Source organism: Narcine bancroftii, chromosome 6 (genome assembly GCF_036971445.1).
Source record: "Narcine bancroftii isolate sNarBan1 chromosome 6, sNarBan1.hap1, whole genome shotgun sequence".
Taxonomy (NCBI): Eukaryota; Metazoa; Chordata; class Chondrichthyes; order Torpediniformes; family Narcinidae; genus Narcine; species Narcine bancroftii.
The window spans coordinates 128,280,187-128,304,442 of NC_091474.1; the positions used below are offsets into that span (position 1 = coordinate 128,280,187).

Here is a 24,256-nt window from a genome sequence, read left to right on the forward strand (position 1 = left end):
GGAAGGAATACCACGCCCAGGCAGATGTTTCGCGGAGCGCCGCGACCAGCTTGCGGTCTCTCCCCGGGGTATACAACCCCTGAGGAGGTGCGTGATTTTTTTCAAATTAGTCACTGCACCTCAACGACATCAATTGGAGCCAGCAATTCCGGTTGCAGAAGCGCTGGGAACCGAGCATCATTCGGCGACTCACCAGTTTGTTCAAGGATTCTTTTCTCTTCCCTGAATCAACTAAAAGTTTTTTTTTTGTGTGTTTATTTAGAGCGTTATTGTTACCAAGGATTGAAATATTGTGCAAATCTTTCTCAATTCCTCCGGTTCACCAATTTACCAACTTGTGCCGACGACCTCAGCTCCCCGCCCAGCCACAGCTCGAGGTTCCTGTGGATTGGCTTGCAGCTGGACGTCAGGCTCTGCAATGAAGGCGACGCTGTGACACAGTCAATGACTGCAACCCAGACTGTGTGCCTGCCTGCAGCACTGAAGTCAAACAATGCACAAGGGGTGGAGGTGGAAATCGAAAATAAGAACTGCGCTCAATCGACTCCCTGCCCCGAAGCATGTGTAAAGACAGCGGGACGACAGGATTTGTTTCAAACAGCTGATGCAGTAACAGCTCGATGGGCCAAATGGCTTCTTCTTCACGTGTGATATTTGCTTCCACCCCCCCCCCCCAAAAAAAAAACAGTCAACCTTTAGTCTGATCAACCGTCCAGTCGCCAATATCGGATGTGTGTGGGGAAAGAGAAACAGACCACAGGTGCCAAACCTGAGCAAACAATGAACTCGCCAGATCAGACAACACGCATGGATAGAGATGGTCAGTCATCGTCTCGATCAAAACTCCCGACCCCCAACGTTGACTGACCATTTCTACCCATGCATGTGATCTGATCTGCTGACTTCCTCCGGGAACTCATTGTTTGCTCACGGTTCCTGCCTCTGGATAGTGTCTCCCACACTCGCGTGCTTTTGTAGCTTCTCCTTCCATCTCCGCCTGAAACGAGGGGATTGGAAATAAGGAGCTGAAGTGGGAGGTCAGGCGTCAATTACCTTGGTGACTGGAGGGGCCGTCAGAAGCTGAGCCCCCTTCCCCTCCTGCACTTTATGGAATAATTCTTCAAATATTCTGACCTAGAATCCCCACATTGTTCTATTTCACAGTAAAATATTGCATTAACGCCAGAAACTCCATTATCTTGACCATGGGAAATGACAGCGTTTAAATCTGCGCCATGAATTATAATCTATTATTAAAATAACTTCAAGTGGAAATGATTTCAAGTAAACGTGCGGCTGGATTAATTTGTCACACAACAGAGGACTTCAAAGTGGTTTCACTTTCAATGGTCAAATCTGTTTTGACACTCTTTCTGTTACTCAAAGGTTTTCGTTCACGTTTTCTTGAGAAGAATCAATTGCTCTGTGCGATTGTGTACCTTCCACTAAAGTCCTCTTCCTCACTGATTACACAGCCGCTGAGAAGCAGAACATTTCTGCAAACGTTCTGCTCCGCTGGCAGTGTAAAAATGGTTTTGCTAAGTTCCATCCCGTAATTTTTCCACCAGGACCCCTACACATTTTTTTACGGAGCGGATTGACCGTGGGCATTCCGACAAACTCTGCAACACAGGAAGGCGGTTGTGTTGTGTAAACGACCACTCCGGAGGTAAGTATACATATTTTTAACAGAATTTTCCTTTATTTCTGTGTAAAAATCATAATTCTGTTTTTTTTCTGCCCATTCCAGGGTAATACCTGGCGATTCTAATCACCAAGGTAGTAAATACTACTCAGAACATCAAGCAAACCTCCATCCCCTCCATGGTACATCTCCTGGGAAAGGTAGCAGGAGATATAAGGCATTTTCAACCATCTATCTGTAAAGGAGCAGGTCTTCACCCTTACGCCTAAAGACCTACCTCTCTGAATGCGCCTGGTCGGCTCCGAGGCACCGATTCCAACCCTTCTGGGGAAGGATAATCTCCACCACCTGAACTCAATGTACAGCTGCTGCAAGGGGCTAGTTAGGGACGGGCTGATGACGCCGTCAGCACGTGACCCATCTACCCACTCACCCCTCTCCCTCCATGACCCCCCTCAAGGGAGGACGGGTGGTAGCTTCGGCCTTCAGGGCTGTGGTGATATGTAATTACACCACCAGGTCACCAGGGTCATCCCGGTGACCTTGTATATAAAGCAGTCCAGAGCTACAGTCTATCCTTCCAGGTTCATCTTGCAAAGAGACAAGACCTCTTAGTGTACATATTAGTTTATTAAATTGTACTGACAATAGCCACACCAACAGTGCGAGTATAAGACAGCTTTAATAAACTAATATATACACTAAGAGGTCTTGTCTCTCTGCAAGACGAACCTGGAAGGCTAGACTGTAGCTCTGGACTGCTTTATATACAAGGTCACCGGGACGACTCCTGGTGATGTGGTGATATGTAATTACACCACTAGGTCACCAGAGGTCATCCCAGTGACCTTGTATATAAAGCAGTCCAGAACTACAGTCTAGCCTTCCAGGTTCATCTTATGACAAGACAAACCTGTTTAAATACAAGGTCACTGGGATGACCCCTGGTGACCTAGTGGTGTAATTACATATCACCACAAGGGCCACTCTCTGCAGCTCAAAATGTGGCAGAGCAGTGGCTGTCTTCCCTACCTATAATCCGCTACACAGCTGGAAGTGTTCTGGGAAACAGAGCGGTTCTAGCTGCGTGGGAAATTATGGGTAGGGAAGACAGCCACTGCTCTGCTGCATATTTATGATGGGTGATGCTATGGCATCAGTTGCCCCACCTCCATCGGCTTTGGAGGGCGCTATGAGGCACCTCAGGATATGAATGCAACGCTGGAGCAGCCTTTTAGGGCTGCTGTCTGAAAGGTAAGTTTTAAGTTTTCAATCCGCTCTTGTTGTCGGCCTCCAGGCAGAGGCCTGACATGAAATGGCCTTTAGATGTACTGACCCATCACACCCCAAATGCATTATATTCTCCCTCCTCCGATCTGGGAGAAGGCTAAGAGCGTGAAAGCACGTGCCGACAGACTTCAAAACAGACTCTTCCTCACAGATATCAGGCCCTTGAATAAACCCCATTATACTGCTTTCATGCTCCCCTTCCTTGATGCTGATAGATCTTCCCTTTTATTGGAAGTCTAAATTGTGCTCTTTTACACAGCTCAATGAATGTCAGAGATAACCTATTTGTCTGTTCGCGGAAGAACCCTTCTCACTGTATTCGAGATTTTGTTACAAATGTAAATACATAAGTGGTTCAGTGATCTTATTTTGATGTATGAAAGAATCAAACATCAAAGAACACTGGTTGTCTGATCGCAGCTGCTCTTTGGAAGTGCAATCCAATTTCTCCCATTCCCTCTCAACTTTCTCGACAGCCCTTCATATACCCACTGTTCAATTTATTGTAATTACAGTAATGTTGCATGATTATTTTTTCCACAGGGATTCGCTGAAAGCTTTAAATTATTAAAATGGTTGCTACAAATAATTTATAAGGTGACCACATTGCAATTAATGGGGAAATGATAGCATCTAATACAGTATCAATGACCAGACAAATGTAGATGGTACCTTGAGATCTCATTGAACGCAGGGTAGTTATTCCAAGAAATATTTGAGGGTGGGGGGGCACAGTATATCTGTGTCTGAATTACCAAGTCATCATTTGATAAAAACACCACTAATCAAATCTCTCCCTGTATCAGTCCTGGACTACGATTCCAGCGCCTGCAAATGTGCATGGATGTGGGTGCATCGGTTATCCCCCTGATCTGATACTCACGGCTCTTCGTGTCGGAGTTCCCTGCACGGAGTGATAAAACTCCGCCTGCACCCGGCTGCTCCTCTTAATCTTCCTTCTTCTCACAAGATGTTCCTGGTCACTCTCGGGTATCTCCACCAGAGGCTTGGAGTCATCGGACACTCGCATCCTACTGCTCCTCCTACCATGTCGCGGACTGTGTCGGAACCCCTAGTGAGATGCAACAACATGAATGTAGTTTTCTTTGTAAATGATTGACTCACCACCTGCTCCCCACCAAAAGCATCCCCAGCAATTGCAATAATATTCCAAAATATTGACTAGCACCTCCTGACTGCAAAAGGGATAGATGGGGCAGAACTTGTTAAGTGTGTCCAAGAAGGATTCCTGACATTGTATGTGGACCAGCTGACTAGAGGAGAGGCCACACTGGATCTAGTACTGGGTAAAGAACCTGGTCATATGACAGTCCTCTCGATGGGGGAGCATTTCGGTGATAGTGACCATAACTCCTTGAGCTTTCGCTCAGGGAGCAAAAGTAACATAATGGGAAAGTGTTTAATTGGGGAAGAGCTCATTATGATGGGATGAGGCAGGAACTAGCAAGAGTAATTGAGAACAGTGTAGAAGAACAGGGACCTTGGGGTCCAAATCCATACATCTCTTAAGGTTGTTACACAGATAGATATGATGGATAAGAAGGCCTATAGGATGCTGAGCCTCATAAGTTGGAGGATTGAGTTCAGGAGTTGACAGGTCATGCTGCATGTGGTGAGACCACACTTAGAATATTGTGTTCACATCTGGTCACCTCATTATAGGAAGGATGTGGAAGCTATGGAAAAGGTGCCAAAGAGATTTGCCAGGATTGGAAAATACATCTTATGAGGCAAGGTTAGCAGAGCTGGGACTTTTCTCTCTGGTGCAAAAAAGGGTTAGAGGTTAATAGAGGTCTACAAGATTCTAAGAAGCAAAGATAGACAGCCAGCACCTTGTTTCCAGGGCAGGGCAGGAATGTACCAGAGTACATCTGTATTAAGTGAAGGGAGGAAAGTTTTGGGGAGGTGTCAGGGAGAGGTTTTTTAACACAGAGTTGTGGGTTCCTGGAGTGCCTTGGTGGTGGTGGAGGCTGAAACATTAGGGGCATTTAAGAGATAGGCACACAGATGATAGAAAAATCAAGGGTTATGAGGTTGGAAAGGTTTTCTTTTTGGTAGGAATACATACGGCGGCACAACATTGTGGGCTGAAGGGCCTGTACTGTGGGGCAATGTTCTATATTCGATGTCCTCATGATTGATGGGAAGTCCTATTTTGTCTCCATGCAACATGTTTACAGGACAATAATTGCACAGCTTATCATACATCGGAAAATATATTGTGATGCTAAATAATTGTTTTAAACACTTAGGGTGAAACCATATATTCTAATTGCCCAACAAGAAAACAAAAGTAAACAATTCAGTAAGAGAGTGAGTTCAATAACACAGGGTTGGTGTTGGAAAATGTGGTGTGACTAAGATTATGACCATGTCCACTGCAGTCAATTGTATATTTATTTACATTTATTTATCTATACTTTTATATTTATTATCTTTTTTTTCTGTTTCATGTTGCATTGTGGTACTTTAAATTATATTATTGTTGCTGGTGTCTCTTATGTACCTGTCTGGCTGCAACATGAATCTCAGTACTTTTGACCCTTGCACTTATGTGCATAAGTAATAAAATGTCATATCAATTGAAGCTCATTTCTTGGCCATCCCACACAGGGAAGGATGCTAACCCTTTACAGTACAATGAAGAGTTGTATCGACAATACAGCACTCTATGAATTAGGCATAGAAACCGCTTCTCTGCTCAGGTCATGTTTTGGGACTTCAGTCCATGGTCTGATCAAAGCTAACCTTAACCCTTCCCACTCATGCACATTTTTGCTGACTTTGGCTGTTTTACACTAATGTGCAGTTAAATAGGTTTTGATTTTAATTTTTAATATCAAACTGATTTATTGGATACTCTCAAAATGTAAAGTTTGAATATATTTTAATTTTCAAAAAATAAGTTAATTTTCTTTAACCAGAAAATTGTGTTTATGGTGGTTTTTGTGGTCAACCAAGATGACGTGTTGTCAGGGTCCCACCTCCTCCTCTTTGTGGTTTCTTGGTTGGGCAATGCCTCTGTAAAATTCCCCATGGCATCACCCCATCCCAGCTCTGGGTTCTTTTCTGGCTTTTGATTTTCATTGTTCCACTATGATCAGCTCTCGCTTCGGTTGTCTGGGCCCAAATCTCTGTCATTGCAACCCTCAGCCTTTCTATCTCCCTTCCCTGCTCAAATGTGTCTGACTGACTAAGCTCCTGGTAATTTCCAGAAATAACATTTTCCAGAAGCTTGATGGCAAAGACCTATGACAAACAAAATAGTTTAAAACCACTTCATATACCTTCTCTGCATCTGTGGACCTCACAACTCATCTTTCAGCATTTCATTCCAGGTAGGTTCAGCTAAATATTGGCTTGGAAAACAGAATGATGCTTCTAACCGTGGCCACCAGGGGGTGTAGGGAGATGCTGGAAGAGTCCGTGCAGGAGCCAGAGAGGTTCCACATCTTTAATTTTTTTGATTTAGACATATAGCTCTGTAACAGGCCATTTTGGCCCTCGAGTCCATGCCACCCAATTTACACCCCATTAACCTACAACCCCCAGTACGTTTTGAACAATGGGAGGAAACCATAGCCCCCGGGGAAAACCCACGCAGGCACGGTGAGAACTCATTACAGACACCGCAGAATTCGCACTCTGCTTCAGATCTCTGGCACTGTAAAGGCATACTGCTAAGGCAAATCTGCCACCCATCTTCGAGTACCAGGGGTACCAGTGTTGGCCATTTGTAGGGTGAGGCCGTGAGGAGGATTGTTCAGGTTTTCTGCCTCCCTTTCAAAGACCTAGCTATGCCTGAATGACTCTGAAACATTCAGGATCATCACATCTCCTCAGGTACCGTAGGTTAAGGATTAAGAGATAAATATACTCAAACTACAATGTGGATTCTAACATTTCTGTTTTGTGCTTTGTTCCAATTAAAGATTAATTGCTGAAGGAATCTCTGACAGATTTGCTTCCCTGATTGTTTGTGGCCTGCAAAATAAACTGAATTCCCTCCTGCTGTCCTGTGTCATGATTTGCTTACATACTATTGGTCAACCCAGTGTCATTTTTCCAAGATACTCTGCTCCAGATCTCTGGCACTGTAAAGGCATTATGCTAACTGCTAGGGCAAATCTGCCACCCATCTTGGGGTACCAGTGTTGGCCATTTACAGGGTGAGGCCGTGAGGAGGATCGTTCAGGTTTTCTGCCTCCCTTTCAACGACCTAGCTATGCCTGAATGACTCTGAAACATTCAGGATCATCACATCTCCTCAGGTACCACAGGTTAAGGATTAAGAGATAAATATACTCAAACTACAATGTGGATTCTAACGTTTCTGTTTTGTGCTTTGTTCCGATTAAAGATTAATTGCTCAAGGAATCTCTGGCAGATTTGCTTCCCTGATTGTGGCCTGCAAAATAAACTGAATTCCCTCCTGCTGTCCTGTGTCATGATTTGCTTACGATACCATTGGTCAACCCAGTGTCATCTTTCCAAGATCAACCAATGAAACTATTTCCTCATGCTCCTCCTCTGGTCCTTTTGTTGAAAGAGTTAATGCAAGAAAAGCTCAAAGTAAAATAAAACTCCTATACAAATCTATTCACAGCAACCAAACACCATAACTTATTTCAAAGTCTCTCTTCATCTACTTGTCAGGTTAAATAAAACATTTACATTTATATAATACTTTCCACAAAATCCAAAGAAAGTTTACAGTTAGTTCATTGCAGTTTGCACATGGTTTCCTATTTGCACACAGAAGGCTCCTATAACTAGGAATGAAATATAAAAGCTACAGATGCTGGAAATTGGAACAAACAATAAGGATCTGGTGGGACTCAGCAGGTCAGACAGCACCCATGGAGTAATCTGGTCAGTCAACGGTTTGGGTTGGGATCCTTTATTGAGACTGAGCCAGGTCGCTCCATGGATGCTGCCTTACCTATTGGGTCCTGCAGCTGCTTGTTGTTTGCCCAGGAATGAAGTAAGTTTGGAAACTATGCATTTTGGTATCTCCCAAAATCCTCCAAATCCACTGGAAGGGTAAGAAAGCTAATGTCAACATCCTCTCTCAGACAAAAAATGCATGGAGACCCCAGTTACATTCAGTTACGCTGTAGATCAGGCCATGCCACTCTCATGTCTGACACCAGACTCTTGAAACTGACAGCCTAATCCAAGCTCTGTCACACGGAGAAACCAGATATACAGTGATTCATCGGTGTGCTCAAAAGCTCTGTGAAGATTGGAGAATGGCAAATGTAGTCCCTTTGTTTTAAAAAGATAATAGGGAGAATCCTGGGAATTAAAGACCAGTGAGACTTGCGTCAGTGGTGTGCAAACAATTGGGTAGGATCTATGAGCATTTGGAGAGATACAGTCTACTGAAGGATAATCAATATGGCTTTGTGAAGGGAAGGTTGTGCCTCACGAGCCTAAATGAGTTTTTTGAGGAGTTAACAAAAGAAATTGCTGAGGGTAGGGCAGTAGATGTGGTCTATATGGATTTTAGCAAGGCATTTGATAAGGTCCCCCATGTGAGACTCATCCAGAAAGTCAGGAGGCACAGGATCAGTGGAACCTTGGCTGTGTGGATAAAAAATTGGCTTGTAGGAAGAAAGCAGAGAGTAGTAGCGGTTGGCTCAGCATCATGGGGGAGGGGGCATTCATGGGCCATGCCCTCCTAAATTAATTATTGTGCCCCCCACCCACCCACAGCACTAGCATAATTAAGGGGTTGCAACTGCACCAGTTGATGCCATTAGAGGGGCTGTCACTAAAATGAATCATGTGGTTTTGTCTCCATGCTCTATAAGCACGTGCATTTGTCTGAAATGCCGGAGCGAGGGGGAAGTGTGATGGCACGGCAGAAGGAGGAGGTCCATGGCAGGTACGGAACCCGCTCTCCCCATCCCCCCCCCCCCCCCCACTGAGTGAGTTCTTGAACAGTAACATGCCCTCCACCCGTGGTTACCATAATGCCCCCCCCAATTAGATCTCTTCTGATGCCAACTCTGAGAAGGGGAAGGAAAGTATTCAGCTGGGAGGTCAGTGACTAGTGAAAGGACACAGGGATCTGTTCTGGGACCTCTGGTCTTTGTGATTTTTATAAATGAAGAGGCGGAAGGATGGGTCAGTAAGTTTGCAGGTGTCACGAAGGTTGGAGGAGTTGTGGATGAAGCTGAAGGTTGTCAAAGGTTACAAGAGGATATAGACGGGATGCAGAGTTGGGCAGAAAAGTGTCACATGGATTTCAATCTGGATAAGTGTGAGGTGATGCATTTAGGAAAGGCAAACCAGAAGACTGAGTACAGAATTAACAGTCAGTTATTTACGATTAACAGAGAGGACCTTGGGGTGCAAATCCATACATCTCTTAAGGTCGCCGCACAGGTTGATAGGATAGTTAAGAAAGCCTATGGGATGCTGGGTTTCATTAGTAAGAGGATTGAATTCAGGAGAAGAGAGATCATGTTGCCATGCTACAAATCTCTGGTAAGTCCACACTCACAGTATTGTGTTCAGTTCTGGTCACCTCATTATAGGAAGGATGTGGAAGCTATGGAGAGGGTGCAGAGGAGATGTACCAGAATTGGAAGACAAGTTTTAATGGACAAGGTTAGCAGAGCTGGGGGCTTTTCTCTTTGGAGTGTAGAAGGATGAGAGGAGACTTGATGGAGGTCTACAAGATTGTGAGAGGCATAGATAGGGTGGACAGCAACATCTGTTTCCCAGAGCAGGAAGAGCAAACACCAGAGGGCATATTGACAAAGGGTGGGAAGTTTAGGGGAGACATCAGGGTAAGCTTTTTATACAGAGAGTTGTGGGTGCCTGGAATGCCTTGCCGGGGATGGTGGTGAAGGCTGAAATATTAGGGGCATTTAAGAGACTCTTAGACAGGCACGTGGATGAAAGAAAAATAGAGAGTTGCAAGTTAGGGAGGGTTAAGTACATTTTTTAAAAGGAATATATGGATCAGCACAACATTGCTGTAGTGTTCTATGTTCTAACAGGGGAGCATCCCACTGACTCCCAGAAACACTGCAGTCAATATTAGAGAAGGAACATTTTGGATGACACCGAGAGCCATGAGTCAGAAGTGGAACCAAAGTGGAATTCCAAACAACCCAACAAGCAACTATTGCCCTGTCTATGGTAAAATCCCACAGTGTTGTCATCATTGATCTTTGAACCTATAGAAACAAATCTTCCTCGATCCCAAGATGCTGCCTAAAATGGAGATTTTGAGGGATGAAAATAAAGAAGAATATTTTATATCAAATATGAGGCTTTATTTTAACATTTGAGCTAAAGGATGGCACCTCCAACAGACCAAGGTCCAAGGTCCCTCTGAACAGCACTGGCATCTTCAAACTAAGCCTTGTTTGAGTCACAGAAATGGAACAACTTATCTGACTTAATGGTCGTTGAACTTGTGGAGAATGAATTGGAGGGCAAAAGGTTGATGATGCTGGTGGTCTTGTCAATGCTTTGACCTTCCTGCATAATATATTTTGCTTTCCTCAAGCAATAATTTGAATTTGTGCCACAGATATAAAATACCACATTTATCTTCCTGATCAGGAAGACTATACAGGTCAGTGTTGTTACTGAGATAAATCTGAAAAATTCCGAGAAGTTTGTGCCTGGGATCAGAGTAATCTGTTGAAAGGTATTGATGTTAATAATGTGATGAGATTGGGCTTCTGGAAATTAAATGTAATTACAAGTATACTTTTGTGACCAATCCCTTGTGCATCTTTGTTATTTTATCTCTGAATAACTGGGTCAGAATTTGATTTATCACTGTCAGAAAAGCAGATTAGAACCTTTTTCTATTGTATGTTACTGGCTAAGAAAAAAGGAAGCAGATGCTGGGGCGTGTATTATTCCTTTTCCAGATGTAACTGTGATCGCTGGGCAATGAAAAATGAAAAATGTTCATTGCTTTGTACAAAATAGCAGTACAAATAAATATTTTTAAAAATCTGTTAATAATGTAGAATCTATTGATAATTCTTTGCTAATTTTTCTCCATAAATCTAATTTAATATTTCTGTCTGCAGAATTAAAAATATATATTAAATATTAAATTCTTATGCGGTTTGGGATTACATTTATAATTTGATTAAAACAACCTCTCTTTTTGCACGACATTGCTTATTGCAATTTAAAGTGGTCCAAGAATCCATATGTCTAAAGTTAATTTATCTCGTTTTAACTCTGATATAAACCCTCTATGTGACAAATGTAAAATTGCTGAGGCTTCTTTGATGTTTTGGATTTGCCCTCATTTAGAAAATATTTTGAAAGATAATTTTTCAAACAAGAAGATGTTTTACTGACTTTAACTCAAAACCAAATTTTATCTTTTACTTCATTAATAGCCAGATGTGCAATTTTGATTAAATGGGAAGACATGCACAAAGGCTAAATGATATTACGTCTTGTTTAAGTTTTGAAAAAAAGTAGATATGCCATTAAAGATTCAAATGCTAATTTCATCAAGACATGGTGCCCATTTATGGACCATTATCATAATCTAATATTTAGAGTTGTTACACACTTCAAACCTGATGCTGTCTGTTTCCAGATTGTCGTCACTTGATACCCACATATTAGTTTTTTTCCAACCTTGTAGGTGCTTTGAATGTATGGTGTTTTGGTATTTTTTCTTGTAATTTGTATTTCATTATATAATTGTACTGTTTAATTTTTGTATTGTTGTAAACATTAATAAAGATATCTTAAAAATAAAGAATTTTTTTAAATCTGCAAAGTCTGAAAAAAAATCAGTAACCACACAGCAGTACAAAAACTAAGCTTGGCTCATTTGAATGAGAATGCCAATGCTGTAGATTGAGTAGAATCTGTTCACAGATCCAGTCATAATCAGACTGAATTTAGCAGAAGCTAAGGATATAATAAACTTGCTTTCACTCAAGCAAAAACAACTTATGAGAGGAACTCGAGGTAGAATTCTTCATCAAGACTGACAATGCATATGGGAGATAGCCAGTATCAGGACAGAGTGGGAGGGGTTGGACTAGGGTCAGTGGTGGATTGGTGTACCAGAGAGGGGTGAAGGATGACAGACAGTTGGGTGAAGAAAGGATTCAGCCCTGAAATGTGGTAATATATAATTTCTTCCACATCTTTGTGCTTTGATTATTGCCAGCACATTTATTTTAAGAATAGTTTATTTCCAACTGCTATCATGCCCTTGAACCTCCCCTTTTTAATACTAATCATGGACTGTTCCAACACCACAAAAGGAACGTCTGCAATATTGCAAAGTCACTTTTTGCACTGTGAATATTTGTTATCAGTTTATATTTTGTATTTATTGGCTCTTTTTAAATTTAGACAAACAGCATGGTAACAGGCCTTTTCGGCCCTCAAGTCCATGCTGCCCAATTTACATCCCATTAACCTACACTCCCAGTACGTTTTGAATGGGGGGAAGAAACCGGAGCCCCCGGAGAAAACCCACACAGACACGAGGAGAACGTACAGACAACGCGGGATTCGAACCCAGGTCCCAAAGCTGGCGCGGAAAAGGCGTTGCACTGACTGCTACTCGAACCATGTTTTCATTCAATTGTGGCTGTAATTGTTTTTGTGATATGCCTGTTGGGCTGCAGCAAGAAGAATTTGAGTGCATATGCACATCGTGGACAACGATAAACTCATGATCTCAGTAAAACCGATAGTCTCCATCATATTTTTGCCTGATTATTTTTTTTATCTCCTGGTTAAAGGGCGTCAGAGGAATCCATTCTAGCTCCAGAGGAGCTGAAATTCCACTCACCGCATAACCAGAAACTTCTACCAGGCTGCCAAATAAATCCCCCCCCCCCCCACCCCCGACGGAAGTTCCTCCAATACATTAACATTCCCGATTACTTTTGAGATTAATTTCGACATTACTGATATTGAATAAAGTTCTCCACCCATTTTGATTGGAGTAGCCTGACATTGTATTGCTTCCCAAATCCAAATGCTGCTCCATGCACCCGTCTCCACCCTCTCCTCTTCCCACCTCGGCAGCCCCGTCATGATCAGGAGGCTCTCGTTTCAAGTCGGGGTTCTGCCTGAGTGGAAGTAAGTTTGCACGACCTTGTGTTCAGAAGGCGACCATAGATTGCTGTACCTCAGAACGGAAGTGCGATCTCATCCCTGCATCTGAGAGACAAAAAAAATCGGGCAACAAATAAAATTTGTGAAACAGAACCGTGCCACCACGCCGATTATAAAGACTGAATAAAACTGCGCATTTCCCAATGTAATTATGGGTTACGACGAAGAGCTGCAATTTGTTAGCAACCGTGCACTCGTCTGCAATCTATATTTATTGCAAATTTCATATAAATGTGACGAACTAATGGTTGGGTCGGTAAAAGTTAATTTATAAGAGAAAAAAATAACTTGACACCGTCCGGTGGCGACGAGCTTCTGAAGGCAGGGCGCACGAAGGAGGTCAGTTTTGCTGCAATCAGAATTTGCCTTCCGCCAATATTCTGAAGAAGTTGGGTGACTATTTTCCCGTGCACCGATTTTGACTTTAAATGGAAAATATCTTACGAGGGTCTGAGGAGATGAGGCGGGAGGAAAGAGAAGGTGGGATGGAGACGGTTGAAAGAGGAAGGGCTGGTGGAGGGAAATGGGGGGCAGTGAGGGGAGGGGTGCCCGAACTTTGAGGAGAAGGGATGGAGCAGGGAAAGAGAGAATGGGGGGCGGGAGGGGAGAGAAGGTGGGATGGAGACGGTTGAAAGAGGAAGGGCTGGCTGGTGGAGAGAAATGGGGGGCAGTGAGGGGAGGGGTGCCCGAACTTTGAGGAGAAAGGATGGAATGGGGAAAGAGAGGATGGGGACGGGAGTTGGCCAGTTGGAACGGGTGAGGGGGCGAGGGAAAAGGCAGGAGGGAGAGATGCTGGTGGCGGGGGAGGGGGGGAAGAGATTGGAGAAACAGAGGAAATGGGGCAGAGGCGGCGGGGATGAGGAGAAATGGTCAAGGGGATTTGGGAAGAGAGAGAGAGAATGATCGAGGATTGGGCCAGGCGGTGGGAACGGCAGGGAGGTGCCCCGGCGTGGGAGGCAAGAGGCGAGCTGGAGAGCGGAGCTTACCTCGGCTCCTGGAGCGGCCCGAGCCGACCGACTTCATGGGATGGCGAGCCTTGCGGAGTTTACGGTGCCAGCAGCAGAAGAACAAGATGGTAGCGATGGTAGCCAGGAGAAGCAGGAGCAGCAGCAAGATGCATTGGACACTGTAAGGCTTCAGGAGAACCAAGAACGCCGCCGCTATCATGGTACGTGGCTGTGTGCAGTGCCTGCCCGCCGCAACATGAAATGGATGGGAAGACTTAAGGGGAATCCCGTATGTAATTCAGTGACCGGACCTCATCACGCACTATTTTTTTTAACCTACAGGATGTCTCCCAGGGACTCAGAGGTATTTTTTTGGGAACCCCTTTCGCACTGCAGTAAACCATCGTGGGACTGGTGCGAGGATAGGGGGAGGTCGGGGATGAATAATTGGTTCAACATCAAAGTGCCCATGAGTCAGCAAGATGCAAAACAGGCCGTCTTCACCAGCGCGCACATTGCACCCGGAGTCCGGGCGACGATTGAAAAAGATCCTTCAGGCAAAAAACAGCCATTCAATATAGGCTCACGGAGACTGAGCCGGGGGGAGAGGGTGAGGGGGAGTCTGCAGCCCACGCGGCTGAGCAGACCACACCATTACTTGTTAGGATGGCACGTCACAGATGTTGGGGGCTGCATCTTAATCGGAAATCAGTCCCGGAACGCAGCAAGGTCTCAGGGACGCGGCGGAGTCCTCGTGGTTCCGCGCTGTGACCTTCTCCCAGGCCGGTTCGCGAGGAGCCTCGGATCTGACACCTCAGTGGCCAAGGACCGGAGTGGGTCGGTGACAGGATGCATTCGAACGAGACGCATTGCACCGTCCATTTGACTCTTGCCGCAGTGTCGAGGAAGGAAGGGGTCGTCGCGGAACATTTGGTTAACATTTTTCAAAAAAGACATGCAACAAAAATGCTCCCTTGAAAGGGAATGAGAGTCTCCGGGGCTGAGCAGAGTTTTGGCAGCGGAACGCGCCAGTCGACATTGCGGTCAGGTGGGGAGTGAAAGCTTTCCTCTGCAGGCTGACGACGAAGTTAGGGTGGTCGAAGGGAGAACGAACACCAAGAGGCCTGCTCTCGGCACCGGAACCTCTGGCACTGTCAGTTTGTTCTGTCGGTGGGTGGTCGTATTCTGGAGACGTGGAATGACTGCAGAGATGCAGGCCATGAGTCATGGAGTCATAAAGCAGAGAACCCCCCCCCCCCCCCCCCCCAGCCCACGTCTATGCCGACCATCAAGCACCAAGAGGAAACAGAAATTGCTGAAATGACTCAACCAGCCAATCAAATCAATGCAGTAGAACATCGAGCATTATAGCACCATACAGGCCCTTCGGCCCTTGATGTTGAGCAGATCTATATATTCCGACCAAATAAAACACTAAACCTCGCAACCCTCCATTTTTCTTTCATCCACTTGCCTGTCTTAGATTCCCCCAGTGTTTCAGCCTCCACCACCACCCCTGCCAAGGCATCTCAGGCACCCATAACTTGTGTAAGAAAAATTACCCCGAAACTTTACTTTGTACAGATGTCCTTTGGTGTTTGCTATTCTCAACCTGGGAAAAATAGGTGTTGGCTTTCTATCTTATCTACATCTCTCATAATCTTGTGGACCTGGATTGAGTCACCTCTCATCCTTTTATGCTCTAGAGAGTAAACCCTCTACTAAATTGCCTCATAAAATTTGTTTTCCAATCTAGGCATCATCCTTGTAAATCTCCTCTGCACCCTCTCCATAGCTTCCACATCTTTCCTATAATGGGGGGAGGGGTCGACTATTACACAGTAAAAAAAACGATAACACAGATATATATGATCATTCTCATGAGCCCTTCCTGTTTTCTGCTTCCTAAATCTAAGGTTTGCTTCCTTCTTCCTCTTAAATACCTGTCTCACCTGTTTAGTCAATCAGCTGTAGTACCTCATGTTCGTTATTTTCCAAGAACCTATACTGACCTTGCTGATCAGCACTTCACACTGACAGTGATTCAGCTTCTCCCACCACTTCTTCCCCCATTTTATCCATTAGCAACCTCCTTTCTTCTCCCTTCCCATTCACATTCCTCAGTGCAGGCATCTTGTGTTACTCAGTACTGGAAATAAATTTCAAGAATGGGAAAGCTAAATCAGTTGAACCTTTGAATCAACAGTCTGGCAAAAGTGGGACATAGAACCTTCCATCCCTACAATAATGAAACAAATCCAAGTGATGCATTGTGGATACTCATAGCTAAGCACCCAAGAATGTTCACACAAGAGAACTGAGGACAGGAGCAGGCCACTTTGACCACTGAGTCAATTCCACTGTTCGATTGGATCTTGGTGGAACATAATTGTTTCCATCCACCAAACTCATACTTAAAGCTCTGTCAAATTATAGTTATTGGCTTTTTTTTTTAATTAACCTTTTGCTTCAAGATCTTGTGAAAGTATTGAATTCTTAAAAAGTCATTGCCCTCAGTATGGAGAGGTGCTTCCTGCCACAAAAAGGCGATGAGTCAAACATTCCTTGAGGAACCCATTGTGGTTGTTCTAACTCCAACAGACATGAATAGCTTTAAAAATATGTGCTTGAAATTTTCTGCAGGAGAATTAGAGGGCTCAGATTTGATTCAGTCACCCAGTTTAGGAGCATTGCCAATTTTGAGTAAGAAAGATGAACTAATCTTTTAATAGCTTCCCATGAGAACATCAGGAAACTTGATGAATGCTTATCTTTTTTAAAAACTAATGATATAAGAGTGAAGATCTACAGATTATTTTGGCTACCTCGGCATTCACAGAGTCAGAGTTACCAATTGATTCTTGAGAAACAACAGGAATCAAGAGCAATGGGGGATAAGCCAGAAAAGTGGTCATGAAAAACTTTACTAAACAGCAAAGCAGGGTCAGGGATTACAATGAAATCCTAGCATAAAATTCCAGTACAGTGGCAGAAAGCTGTGACGTGATTCCTTTCAGCTATAATTTCTGTATTCAAGTTAATTGGAAAAGAACATCTTTTAGCTCATGTCAATCAGTAACAACCTATATTTATTAAGTATCTGCAACATTGTGAAATATCCTGAGGTTCAAGTGTGTGGTGCAAGAGGTTGGTTTTAAGAGGAGAAAGAAGAATGAAGTTTATTGTCATGCACATGAGTACAATTTATAGATGGAATGGAAATCTTACTTGCTGCAGCTTTCCATACACATAAAATGCACAACATATAAGAACACATATGAAGAGAAAGAAAAAAGATAATACAGTAAAACCCCTTGTAGAGATTACTTTCCATTATAATTGCTTGGATGCTAAAATAATCTTGTTGTCTATAACTCATTCAAACAAATTTGAAATGAAGTTGAGTTTTTTAAGTTTATTAAACGAAGTTAAACATTGTTAACATTATTATACACTGTTAAATGTTAAACAATCAAAAGAAAATGTCAGAAGACATTCTTACCTTCCGTCCCGCAGAACTAAAAATTAACATCTTATCTCCCAAGCAAACAGAGAAAATTATTTATGACACTGAAGGAAAGATGTTGATAGGAGACAGCAAACAAAAAGCCATAAACAGACAAGTGGCGAGCATGAAACACATTTTAACCCCAGCAATACCGGCCCCTAATTATTATGTTTAAGAATAATACATTTACCTTTCCAAAGAAATTTTCTTATATTTAATTCTTGCAAGAATTTTTGTGGTAATCATAGGTAAAGTTTGAAAAATACACTGTATCCATGAAAAGATATTTAACTTAATAGTTACTCATTTTTAAAAATCTTCAATTTTTTTAAGCAATGGTAAATAATTTAATTTATATAAATTATTTGAATTATCTATAATAGTGGTTCTCAACCTTTCTCTTTCCACTCACATACCACTTTAAGCAATCCCTATGCCGTCAGTATTCTGTGTTTAGTAAGGGATTGCTTAAGGTGGTATGTGAGTAGGAAGGGAAGGTTGAGAATCACTACTGTAGACCCAATTGTTACTGAAATATTTTGTCTGAGAAAAATGATCATTGGCCCATTTCCTTTGGAGTTATGAAACTGTGCACATAACGAGTCAATTAGGTACAATTAAAACAGCAGTTTTCAAACTTTTTCTTTCCACTCACATTCCACCTTAATGCAACCCCTTACTAATTGCAGAGCACCTATGGCATAGGCAAAACTTAAAGTGGTATTGAGTGGAAAGAAAAAGGTTGAGAACCACTGATCTATACAAATATTTAATTTCTTCCTTTGACCATTTAAATTGAGTACCTTTTTGACAAAGAGTATAATCTCCTTGTGTAAGGTGCATAACCACTTTTATCCCAATTTACTTTATAACCTGAAATCTTGCCATATGCTTCCAAATTTAAATGTAATTTACACAACGAAGTCTCTGGTTCAGTCAAATAGATCAAAATATCATCTGCAATTAAACTAATTTTATAGACCCAATGACCAACCTTGAACCCCTTAATTTCTAAACCACTTCTAATTATTGCAGCCAGCATTTCTATAGCTCAAATAAACAAAGTTGGAGATCTCGCCAAATAGAATGGATCGGAGATTTGTCTGTTAGTATGTCTAGAAAAACTAATGTGGAAATATGAATTGGGAGGTTTGCAACTTCCTAACTTTAAGTATTATCAAGTAGCTCATTTGAGATTTCTTCTTTATTTGAGGGATCAGGAAAACCGGCATGGGTCAAAATAGGAGAGAAATTACCAGAGGAATTTATTTGTAAATGGGATCCAAAGTTAATAACTGATGTGAAGGAGGCACCTTTGCTGAAACATTTGATTACTATTTGGAATAAGATAAATAATGAAATAGAAGCAAAAAGAAGTTTATCATCTAAAACAGCTCTGATTCAAAATGACCCAATACCTTTTACTAAAGATAACCCTTTTTAAAATATTTGGTCTTATAATTATAGTAAAAATGTAGAAGATTGTTGTGAACAAGATGAATTGATGTCATTTCAATAGTTAAGAAATAAATAAGGAATTACTCAAAATACACTCTTTTGCTATCTTCAACTGATGGGGTAATTGCGGGAAGAATTAGGTCCAAGAATGTATTTGCCGGCTTGTAGTGAATTGGGGTTCTCATTAGGAGAGGTTATACTAAGAAATTTATTTCTGCAACTTATCTTTTATTACAAGCAGGTACCATTAAAAAGAGAATACATAAATCCAGACAGAAATGGGAGGTTGATTTAAATATTACAATTGATGAGCAAAGATGGGCAGAACTCTGTCAAGATTGTATGACAAATATTACAAATGTTTGATACAGTTTAGTTCAATATAATTATTTACATCAATTATTTAACACTGCAAAAAATTGCACAAAATGAAATCTGATTTATCAGATAAATGTTTTGGATGTGGTGAAGATGTAGGAACCTTTTTGCACTGGACTTGGTGATGTTCTAAAGTTAGAACTTTTTGGATGGACTTAGGAAAGTTTTTGGATCAGATTACTGGGATTGTTATTCCACAAAATCCAAATTTATTTTTGTTGGAGAATATAGAAAGAACAAGACCTGAATTAAAACTATCATTTTATCAAGTTAAATTTATTGAAATAGCTTTAGCAGTGGCAAGGAAGTATATTGCAGTGACTTGGAAATCAGGTGTGCATTTGGGCATGGATAGATGGCACTCGGAAATTCAAAGTTGGATAAATTACACAACTTGAGATAAATATGGAGCCCATATGTGCAAAGTTTAGGGCTAAATATGTAAGAATGTTTCTGAATTCTTAAGACCTGTATAATCTTCTTCCCTAAAGTCATTGAATATAAATACTGTAAGATTCCAGTGTGTGAGCCAACCCTCTGTGCAATACAGATTGATACTACTTTTTCTTTATCCTTTTCTTACTCTTTTTTATAATTATTTTATATAGCTATATATTGTATCTATTGTTATAATTATCTTTACAGTGGTTGGGGATAAGAGAGAGGGGAGGGTGGGTAAGGGGGAAAGGTTAACACCATGTAATCATTGTAATTTTCAAATTATTTTAAGTATTGATTCTGTATAATTATATTTACATGGATCAAAACATTAAATAAAATGTTAAAAAAATACTGACCATCATAAAGAAAAAAAATCAAACATGGCACATAGTAGCATATATCGGGTAAAATCCAAAAGAAAATAAAAGTCAATTATCAAAACTTTCTGCCTCTTGTAAAAGACAGATTTTGGTAATCAGTCTGTTCAGAAAGCCAGCTTTCTTCTTCTGAACTTGACGTACAAGCTCCCTTTTATCCTGAATGGTATTAATACTCTTCCTTATCAACCAGGAATTTCGAAGTGCTGAATTGTCCACAATGATCATGACATCCCTGGGCATGAAATTGCATCTGGTCTTAGAATATTTTTGTTGTTCCTGCAACAATTTCCCATACACCTCCATGATGTGAGCCAGCAAAGGGTGGGGGGGGGGGGGGGGGAATATCCAATTGATTCCTTTCTGGAGCAGTATATTATGGTTTTGACCCTGATTCCAGCTTTTCATGTCCTCTCTCAATTCAGGCTGAGCTCCCACAAAATTGGTGCCTTTGTCATATTGTAGTTCTTTCACTTGACCACGTCTGGCTATAAAATGCTGAATGGCATTGAAGAAAGAGACTGGGTCAAGTGATGATGCCACTTCGATGTGAATTGCTCTTACAGCTAAACATGTGAAAATAACACCATAAGTACTTCACCATACTCCTTCCACGCTTCACTTCAAAGGGTCCAAAATCATCGACTCCAACATCTGTGAAGGAAGGTTCATCAGAAGAGATTCTGTCCAAGGGCAGATCAGCCACCTGCCGTTGTCCAGGAGAAGTATTTACACACTGACAAACAGCACATTTCAACAATTTTTCTGATTGACCCAGTGGCACCAGGAGTCCAATATTTTTGGTGTAGATTGTGCCCACTTTGGCCCACCTTTACAGGAATATGCTGAAGAATCAAATCAGAGATGTAAAGATTCTTGGCCAGTATGGTAGGATGTTTCATCTCTTCTGACATTGCTGCTCTGCTAAGTCACCACCCCACCCCCCAAACTCTTTTTTTTACTTTAATTTTTTATTTTTCGCACCATAAACCACATTGACCAAGATACATACATTTTCCTTTTCAAATATATAGTGTCATTTTCTCCCCCCCCTCCTCCCATCCCACCCTCCCTACCTCCACCCCATTCATTTAAAGTACAAAATCTAAGATACATTAAACCAGTCAAACAATGTTGTCATTCAATAAAAATAAACAAGAAATTCCACTGAGTCAATTCTTTTCATTTCCTTCTCCTTTCGTTATTTTAGGTGGTAGATGTCCCCGGTAGGTTTTCTCTATTGTGTTTCATGTATGGCTCCCATATTTGTTCAAATATTTCAATATTATTTATTAAATTATATGTTATTTTTTTCTAATGGAATACATTTATTCATTTCTATATACCATTGTTGTATTCTCAAATTATCTTCTAATTTCCAGGTTGACATAATACATTTTTTTGCTACGGCTAGAGCAATCTTAACAAATCTTTTTTGTGCACCATCCAAATCAAGTCCAAATTCTTTGTTTTTTATGTTACTTAGGAGGAAGATCTCTGGGTTTTTTGGTATATTGTTTTCTGTAATTTCATTTAATATCTAGTTTAGATCTTCCCAAAATTTTTCTACTTTCTCACATGTCCAGATTGCATGAATTGTTGTTTCCATTTATTTTTTACAACGAAAACATCTGTCAGATACTGTTGGGTCCCATTTATTTAACTTTTGAGGTGTAATGTATAGCCTATGTATCCAGTTATATTGTATCATATGTAACCTCGTATTTATTGTATTTCTCATCATTCCAGAGCATAACTTCTCCCATGTTTCCTTCTTTATCTTTATATTTAAATCTTGTTCCCATTTTTGTTTAGTTTTACCATTTGTTTCCTCATTCTCCTTTTCTTGCAGTTTAATATACATATTTGTTATAAATCTTTTGATTAACATTGTATCTGTAATCACATATTCAAAGTTACTTCCCTCTGGTAACCTCAGACTGCTTCCTAATTTGTCCTTCAAGTAGGATCTCAGTTGGTAATATGCCAAAACTGTATCTTGAGTTATATTATATTTATCCCTCATTTGTTCAAAGAATAATAATCTATTTCCTGAAAAACAATTTTCTATTCTTTTGATCCCTTTTTTCTCCCATTCTCTAAAGGAAAGGTTATCTATTGTAAAAGGGAGTAACTGATTTTGCATCAGTATTAGTTTTGGTAATTGGTAATTTGTTTTATTCCTTTCTACATGAATCTTCTTCCAAATATTGAGCAGATGATGTAATACTGGAGAACTCCTACGTTGTACCAAGTTTTCATCCCATTTATATAATATGTGTTCAGGTATCTTTTCCCCTATTTTATCTAGTTCTAATCTAGTCCAATCTGGCTTTTCCCTTGTTTGATAAAAATCTGATAGGTATCTTAATTGTGCGGCTCTATAATAGTTGTAAGCCTCCTTGTTTATACCATTCTGTCAATTTATCTAGTGCTATCCTCGGTTTCCCCCCTTTCCATAAAAATTTCCTTATTATTTTCTTTAACTCCTTGAAGAATTTCTCTGTCAAGTGTATTGGCAATGCCTGAAATAGGTATAGTATCCTTGGGAAAATGTTCATTTTAATACAGTTTATCCTTCCTATTAGTGTTAGTGGTAAATCTTTCCAATGCTCTAATTCGTCCTGTAATTTTTTCATTAGTGGATAATAATTGAGTTTATATAGAAGGCCGAGATTTTTATTTATTTGTATACCTAGATATCTTATTGCTTGCATTTGCCATCTGAATGGTGATTCCTTCTTAAATTTTGAGAAATCCGCATTATTCATTGGCATTGCTTCACTTTTATTTACCTTAATCTTGTAACCCGACATTTCTCCATATTCCTTCAATTTCTTATATAATTCTTTTATTGATAGTTCTGGCTCTGTTAAGTATACTATAACATCATCTGCAAATAAACTGATTTTATATTCCTTGTCTTTTATTTTTTTCCCTTTTATATTATTTTCTGTTCTTATCAATTCTGCTAGTTGTTCCATAGCTAACGCGAACAATAAGGGTGATAGTGGGCATCCCTGCCTTGTTGATCTGCTTAAATTAAATTGCTTTGATATATATCCATTTACTGTCACTTTCGCCAATGGCCCCTTATATAATGCTTTAATCCAATTAATATACTTCTCTGGTAAACTGAATTTTTGCAATACTTTGAATAAATAATTCCATTCTACTCTGTCAAAGGCCTTCTCTGGGTCTAAAGCAACTGCTACTGTTGGCGCTTTACTCCCTTCTACTGCATGAATTAAGTTAATAAATTTACAAATATTGTCTGTTGTCTGTCTTTTTTTAATAAATCCAGTTTGGTCTAGATTTACCATTTTAGGTACATAATCTGCTAATCTGTTTGCTAATAGTTTAGCTATTATCTTATAATCTGCATTAAGTAATGATATTGGTCTATATGACGCTGGTACGAGTGGATCTTTCCCTTGCTTTGGTATTACTGTAATTATTGCTGTTTTACATGAATCTGGTAAGCTTTGTGATTTGTCAATCTGGTTGATTACTTCCAGGAGGGGAGGAATTAATAAATCTTTAAATGTTTTATAGAATTCTATTGGAAATCCATCCTCTCCTGGTGTTTTATTATTTGGTAGTTTTTTTATTATATCTTGTGTTTCTACTATTTGAAATGATCCTGTTAATTTATTTTGTTCCTCTATTTGTAATTTTGGTAGTTCAATTTTAGTTAAAAATTCATTTATTTTGCCTTCTTTCCCTTCGTTTTCAGTTTGGTATAATTGTTCATAGAATTCTCTAAAGTTTTCATTAATCTCCGTTGGATTGTATGTGATTTGTTTGTCTTTTTTCCTTGATGCCAATACTATTTTCTTAGCTTGTTCTGTCTTAAGCTGCCATGCTAGAATTTTGTGCGTTTTTTCCCCTAGTTCATAATATTTCTGTTTTGTCTTCATTATGTTCTTCTCCACCTTATATGTTTGTAGTGTTTCATATTTAATTTTTTTATCTGCCAATTCTCTTCTTTTAGCTGTATCTTCCTTCATTGCTAATTCTTTTTCTATATTTACTATTTCCCTTTCCAACT

General features: G+C 40.7%; 1 protein-coding gene across 1 annotated transcript in view; it reads right to left on the reverse strand.

The window, feature by feature from the left end:
- Positions 1-14,278, reverse strand: part of dst (dystonin) — a 570,552-nt gene extending 556,274 nt beyond the window's left edge. Inside the window, exons 1-3 of the mRNA XM_069886058.1 lie at positions 14,083-14,278; positions 13,110-13,141; positions 3,819-4,007 (exon numbers count right to left, since the gene is read on the reverse strand). Coding sequence (XP_069742159.1) covers positions 3,819-4,007; positions 13,110-13,141; positions 14,083-14,263 — 402 coding nt within the window. The 5' untranslated portion in view covers positions 14,264-14,278. The remainder of the gene's footprint in view (positions 1-3,818; positions 4,008-13,109; positions 13,142-14,082) is intronic.
- Positions 14,279-24,256: the final 9,978 nt, after the last annotated feature.